This window comes from Neopsephotus bourkii, unplaced genomic scaffold (assembly GCF_033783945.1).
Source record: "Neopsephotus bourkii isolate Nb327-2 ecotype Australia unplaced genomic scaffold, CSIRO-AGI_Nbou_v1 NB_1328, whole genome shotgun sequence".
Lineage (NCBI taxonomy): Eukaryota > Metazoa > Chordata > Aves > Psittaciformes > Psittacidae > Neopsephotus > Neopsephotus bourkii.
The window spans coordinates 2,425,426-2,433,052 of record NW_026901808.1 but is presented as its reverse complement, the minus strand read 5'-3'; the positions used below and the strand labels follow the sequence as shown (position 1 = coordinate 2,433,052).

At 42.8% G+C, this 7,627-nt stretch overlaps 1 protein-coding gene across 1 annotated transcript in view; it reads right to left on the bottom strand.

Annotated features, from left to right (window-relative positions):
* Positions 1–1,022: 1,022 nt before the first annotated feature.
* The window catches only part of LOC133219217 (uncharacterized), a 29,662-nt gene continuing 23,057 nt past the window's right edge, over positions 1,023–7,627 (bottom strand). The window contains exon 3 of the mRNA XM_061366388.1: positions 1,023–3,488. Coding sequence (XP_061222372.1) covers positions 3,419–3,488 — 70 coding nt within the window. The 3' untranslated portion in view covers positions 1,023–3,418. The remainder of the gene's footprint in view (positions 3,489–7,627) is intronic.

The window sequence follows — 7,627 nt, the reverse complement described above, 5'->3', positions numbered from 1 at the left end:
AGTCAGTGCAATGGAGGTCATGTATGTCAGTATGGTGGGAAATGACACACAGTAAAGGTAGAGACATTAGTTACTGCAGACAGATTGTGCACTTAAAAAGCAATACCCAGGAGAGGAAACAGTGCACAGAGATCAGCTTCCCAAAGACTTTGTGGCAGCCACATTAACTGTAGAATATACCAAAGACATTCTTTTGCACAGCTGGGTTACTTCTAACATTTTATATAATCGATTAACATCCACTGCATAAAAACGAACTCAGGAAGACGCTTTGTTTTACCTTTTATTTTCTGTAAGCACTAGAAAATAAATGATTAGTTTGCAGTGTTAAAAGCCAGGTTTCTTTTTCTCTGCCCTGAATGTACATGAGATTACTTGCATGGTAGAGTGAGAGACCACCTTACTCATTAGAGCTCTGCTCCCACAATGCTTGTAGTTAGTCCTGGAGTTCTGTATGCACATGGCTTGTGTAGACTGCCTAGTTAAGCTCTAGGAGCTCTAATTTATTAGTCTTTAATGCATAGTCCAATTTGCCAGGGTACTTCCACAGGAGCAAGCCAAATTCCATCTTGGGTTTTACTTCATTCTAGTGTAAAAATTTTTAGAGTCACCAGAGGGCACCATTACAGATAATTTCCTAAATTTCATATAACCCATACTTTAAGAAAGTAGATTTTGGGAAAAGAGCCTATTAATAGTCATAGGAGTCTTTATAGGAACTGTGGCATTCACAGAACAAGGGAGCATTTCTATCTGCTTTTCCTTTGGCTCAGCATAATACCACACATACTCTGCATTGCAGCAAACACTACAGATTCCATTGAAAACAGTTTAACTTAATTATAAGCAGATCCAGTTCAGAGAATTAGCAATCAAGCAATTAAAAATATGCGTTTCATCTTCAGCCATCTCTTCCTCTGCCCACCTCCCAGTTCGTATCTTCTTCTCCTAGTTGTATTTATTGTGATGAATCAAAGAGATTATAACAAATAAAATCACAAACCTCACGTGACACCATACTTCATTTGATCATAGAGATTTTATTTCCAGTAAATGCTCATCTTCTTCTTCTCAAATGTGGCTTTACCTCACAACGTGCTTCATCAGCAAAGAAAAATAATTTACCTTCCTTTACCCAAAGGGATTATGAGCACTCTTGCATCAGTAGCGTAGAGCCTCTCAGCGATTCTTGCAGCAGGGGGTCTATTTTGCTAATTCCCACACCTCTTCATGAACTATTGCTGCCAGATCTGCAGCTACGTTAAGAATAAAGCAGTTCCTTCCCACATACATGTTTTCAAGGACTTGCATATTTTTATCACAGTATCAGACTTTGCATTATGACATCCTTTCCACTGCTTATTGACAGATACATTTGAACTCTATGCATGCTTATCTGGAAAGATCAGCTTGCACGTAAGAGCAGACTGTGGCGACAGGGCTCAGAGATGCCCTCAGACATGGCTAAGAAAGTATTTTATATGGATCTAAAAAACGTATTTTTTTAAAGGACAGGAGTTAACTGCTGCCAACGCTAAGGAAGGATGTACAGGCTAGTAACCACAAGCCAGCAGCTCTGCAGGCAGTATCTATGTATACACTCTTACCTGCCCCTCCCTCCTTCTTGTAAATGAAAGATAATGTTACTTTTTAATTATGTCATGCTTACTATTGTGTCTTTTAGGGAAAAGCATATACACACACTTACTGTGAAACAGCAGATAAACAGGATGTGAAAAATCAACTTGGATTCAACCTTTTACAAAGTCCGTGTTTCCCTTGTACCTCAGTAATACCAGTTCTTGCACATGCTCAGTGCACACAGACCTAACAGGCCTATGCTAATATGTGCATTTCTTTATCAAAACATCACAATGTAACTGCCAGTCTTCTGGAAAGTGTTACTGAATTATTCATTGAGCAGTAATTCAGATGCTTCATAAAACTAAGGATAATTCACTCCCAAGTTGCTGGATTTGTTTATTTCCCCCTCCTCCCTCCCCCCCTCTCCCCCCTTTTGCTTTCTTTTGTTGGATAATTTACCAGGATATCTGCAAATGATCTTTCACCAGCAGCTGCATCAGTCCTGGCACACTGTCAGGTTTTCAAGCACTTAGGTTAAGCTGTGCAGCCACAAGGAGCCTTTTGCTGATATATTAAAGTAGCTTGGTTTAAAGAAAGAACAACCAACACCACACACTTCGCTCAAATTACTGACGACAACATTCTGCACTCAGGAATAGCTGATTTTGCTGAGGAGATCTGTCTCTGAATTCATTTACATTAGCTATTCCAGCTATGTAAACCACAGAAGAGAAGTTGTGCACCTTTTGAAGAGCTTCACCCAGTACTTTGCTGAGGACCCAGCTATTCAGAACTAACTTACTTGCATCATCTGTGCCTGGAACCTTTCCCTATCCTGTTCATGAAAGGAAGAAGGAAGCACAAGGATTTCACTGGGAAAGGCACTTTCCTCATCCCCCTTTAGTAGTCTTCACATTCCCAAATGCCCATCTGGGTTACTTTTCACCTGGCATCAGATAAAGTCATGAGACAGTCCCTCATACAGAGCAAAGCAGCCAACCACTCATGACAGACGGGCTCCTAAGCAGACTGGAAACTTCCAAGGGTTGGATCTGCTCTGCTATACAACCAATCCCCTGAAACTGCTCTTGCTGAAGTGCGGAAGTTTTCAGCCCAGACCCTGCAAAAATACAACCTGTGAGCTAAAAGAAACTTCTGGTCTTTACAGGGTCAAATTCAAGTATGCTGTCAGGTAGAGGCACAGGCACATAACTCTTAGTAACTCTGAAGTATGTACAAACCCCTCATTTGATCCATTTTGTGGTACTCAGTGTTGCCAAGTGATAACTCCTATTAAAATTACATAGCAACCTTAATTCTCTGCATTTCCACAGCATTTTGTTTGTTTGGAAATACTTCACTGACATTATTTGCCCTTTACAGACTCATCACGCTGTGGCATTCTTGTGACATTCTGCAGAGAATGTAGAGAAGTATTAAAAAAATGTTGTCACATTGCCGAAGTCACACCATTATCAGCAGAGCTGCAATTCTGGACAAAACAACTACTACTCCTACTACTGAGCAAGCAGTAGAGTCTATAAGGAATATAAAAAAGACAAATATGATACACTTTGGAAGAGCCCAGATGTTTGTTTTTTGTAAATAGAAATCTGCGTTGAGCACTATCAGACTCCTTGAAAGAGCTTAGCAGCCACAGGGATGCTGATGGGTTGGTTGGTAAGTATATACTAAGTTTCCAGAAAGCTTTCAATCATCTTCCTCACCAAGACTAAATTCTAAAGAAACCAAGCAGCCATGGCTTAAGAAGGAAGGTCCCTCCAGGGTAAGTAATTGCTAAAAGATGAGAAACAGGAGACAACATGGCCAGTGCTCACAGCAGACCCAGTTCATCAGTGTAGTTCTCTTTGAAATCTGATATGGAGCAGTCTGGTTCAGTGTACCTAGAAAAGGGGGTGAGCAAGAATACGACAGTTTACTGATAATATGAATAACTGAGGAGGGTGAGAACAAGGGGCAACAGACTGCAGAAAGAATCTGTCAGTGGGCAGTAAAATGGCAGACAGAATTCCATATAGATAAATGTAAAATCATGCACAGGCAGAAAAGCAATTCTAACTTCATATATACATGCTCATACATGTGGTCAGAGATGACCATTAGCACTCAGATGTGAGATACTAGGATGATGATACAAGTCCCATATAATTTCAGCTCAGTGCCCAACAGAGATCGTAAGAATGTTGTGAACGCTAAGTTCAGTATTAGCTTAGTGTAAGACAGGACAGAAAAATAAATCTGACAAGGTTTGCTAAACACACAAACCCCATTTTCAGCTCAGGATGTGAAAATGGTTGGAGGCTGGGAGAACAATAAAACAAGACTCATTTATATACGCTTTGTTCTTAGGCTTTTACCAAGGCATCCACTTACAGTGTCTGTTGGAGACACAGGCTCAATATCAGCTACATGGACCTCAACCAGGCCCAGCACAACTGTTCTTTTAAATTCTAGTTACTGCTCTATGAAATCATCATAATCCTCAGGAGCTTTCACATGGAGAGGTACATTGACAGAAACTGCCGTTTTGCTAGAAATGCAATCACAGAATGGGCAGGTAGCCTAGTCTAAAACTGGTCTAGGTCAATAAGCATAAAATAAACAACACCTTTAATCCCTGAAGAGCCCAGAACACCAAAAAATACCAACAAGGGGAAGAGCTCACTGCACATTATGCTTAGTTCTGTTTGCATCTTAGAGGTATCAGTAAGCTTGGGACTCTGGAGGAGGCCAGAAAATAACATGGTATTTCTGTCCTTTGAACAACTTTGTGCCCCACATATAAAAAACAGTGAAGCTGATTTATTTAGGCAGCAAGCTATTCTGTTAGCTTTGTAAATTCATTTGCCTCTTATTCTGAAGTTTGTAATTTTACTTATGGTCCGGAATCTGGACAAATGAGGTATTTTCAGAATTTGCAGTGATCAATCTCAGAAAGTATTTATTAACTAGACTTAACAAAACTAAAACTTGAGTTTCTCTTCCAGGGAGGTGCAGCACATTTTCTTGATATTATGCAGCACGAAGAGGTGAATGATTGTAAATACACAGCACAGTATTAACAACCAACCAACCAAAAAAATCCCTAAAATTGCATAATATTGTGAACAGTCAGAGAAGTTTGAAATTTAGCTTAAAATCTGGCCCATCAGATACATTTAATACATAGCAAACATTGCTACTACTGAGTGAACCTGAAGATCTTATTTTTGTCTTTTGGAAGATGTCACTTTCTTCTGTTCAAAGATTCACTTTGAACAGTCACACTGTACAGCTGCGGTGAAGTTTGTGGTCCCATCAAGTTACTCCTGCACATCAAAACTGGACTAGATCATGGTGTAGGTGCCCAAGCACACACCAGACTCCCCACAAACTAAACCCGAGGCAGAAGCTCCACTCAGACTCTGCTCCTGAGAAGCTGCTGGCCTTGTGATGCTCCCGAAGAAACAGCACAAGAGGGCGCTTCTCGCCTCAAGTATCTTAAGTCTGACTTTCACATCCTGTCTTTTCTGCACTAACATGTTGTATTTCCAACGTCAAAGTCACATCAAAAAATGACTGCAGTGAAGGGGATGGGAGAGAGCACAACAAAGCCCTGAGCAACACTGTAGCTGCAGCTTGCTACCCTACTGAGAGCATAGTTCATCAATTATTAAATGAAGACTGGATTCGCTGTTAATTCCATGTTTTCTAAGTAAGAGCCTGTATTAATTGGGAGAGGAAGGGGAGAAAGACTGGCACATGCAAGTTTTAAATAGTAGGAAGCAACAGAAACATACCCAGAAAGCATCAAGACAAAACCCAAAAATGTTAAATAATTTCATGTAGAATTTCTTCTGGCAACCACCCAAACTGGACTTTGGCACACTGCTTATTGTTTATAACAGAAGCCACTTCCTCTGTAGCAACAGGCATATTAACACTATTGTGTGCTTCCTGGGGACGGGCTTGGGGTGTTTCAGTCCTTCGGGTGGGAGCTCGAAGCTGCATAATCTTGCTTGTGTGGAGCGGAGCGACTGAAAAACACAGAGCTGCAAACCCCACCGGCCACCCCGTGGGGAATTCTCCCATGCATACCTCGTTAGGAAATGAATCAGGGTATTTTTCTCCCTGCCCTGGCTATGGGCACTCTGACAGCTCCATTCAGCAGAGGTACGCTCTGCCCAGGGCTCCTCTACAGCTGCAAATGACTCATGGTGGAGGAGCCCCTTTCAGGCAGATTTAAGGGGACCAAGTCTACCAGAAGTTTTCCCAAGTTCATTTAACATGCTGATGCCTATCACTTTAAAGCTTTCTGCGTAATTGCGCTTGCACAGCAGAGCCTGCCCTTGAGCGAACCAACCAACTTGAGGAGACAGGAAGAGCAGCAGGCCCAGGCTGCTCCCCTGAGGTATCAGGGCTGCCTGGTCTCTCCTGGCAGCCAAGCTCCTCCCTTTCCTTGCAGCAACATCTTTGCTGCCTTCTTGGGACACTCAGCAGAACCAGGAAACAAACCCTGCTGCCCTCCTGGGTCCATTAAAAAAGCCATGGGACTTTTTCAGTGCTTTCCTCCCATCAGCAGTGCTGCTTACCCACAAAAGCAGGAGCATGTCTGAAACACCCATGCCCATTTTTTGTTGCTTTGCTTGCTTTCAGGATAAGGAGCTTCCCTATCCTCTTCCCTTCCACAGCTCTGTACAAGGCTATGGAGGCCTCTACAGAGTGATACAGGCTCCAGCTGCTCACCCATAGTAGGGGAAGACAGTCCTATTGGTAGCTTCCTACAGGAGATGGCAAGAAGGTGCTTCTCCAGCTGCCTTTCTCCTACTCTGCTCCCCCCTTCCATACAGGAGAGGTTCAGAAACAGGGACCCTCAATCAGAGATTCAGATGTCAGAGCAGAACCAAAGTCCTCTTGTAGGAGAGTGAGAAAGCCTTTCTTGCAGAGGTTGGGGCAAAGCTCCCCCACAGCCGTGCATGAGAATGACATCATTATGCTAATATATGACAGGAAGTGCAACCAAGCATGAAAACCACTGAAAGGGAGTATCTGAAGTGCTGCCAAGAACACTAACGACAGCACTAAATAGATGATGAGAAAAGGTTTGGTTCAGCTAACTTCTTCCAGTTTTAGTCATCTCTAGTGTCACTCCCAACAGTAGGTAGTAAAAACAAAGTCCTCGGGTTAACACTGCTCAGGGCCTTTAAACTTTACAAGTTAAACACGAAGATCTTCCCCCTCCCCTCAAGGTGATGGTGACCTTCCACTCCACAAACTCAGTACTTCGACACCAGTCTGATGACCCCAAGATACTTCCCCCCCCCCTTTTTTTTAATGCAAGTTATACTAGTTCACTACCTATTACCTTAGCCATTCTGGCATTTGCCTCTTTACTCTGTGGATTCCTTTATTTTCCAGAAAATTTAACTGAGGTCTTCAGTCTCCTTCAGCGTGGCTCACCTGCCTAATCGCAGCTGCCCAGTTCTGAGCCTAGACTTCATGGTCACCCAAAAGTCACATTTCACCTCATACTGATGTAAACATACAGAGTCATCTGAAGTGCAATTTATCCCCAAGACTTCTCTCCATCAATCCTAGACATTTCTAGGAAGATCCCAGAAGCTCACAGCCAGTCACACTTGCATCTGCCTTTACATCAAGCAGCTGACCGAGTGAGAGAGAGGTGGCATTCAGCTGCAGGGAAGCAATGCCTTTTCACAACCACAGCTTTCCAGAACATTACAGAAGTGCATGTAACTTACAAATATGACTTCACAAAATCATAAAGCCAACCTGATCACTGACTGCTGCTACAACACGAGGTCCCTCCCTCCTGTCTCCCTTGCACTGGCACTCATTTAATTCCACAAGAAGCTGTTCACAGAGCTACACTGACATCAACTGACCACTGTCAAGAAAAGCAAGGTTTTCTTCTGCTTATCCATCTCACTGGAAGTTTACCTGCCTGCCAGTGCATGCAGTGCAGTGGTGTGCAGTGCAAGCAGCCCTCCTCCCATGGGAGGGCTGGGAAGGGGGAAGGAAG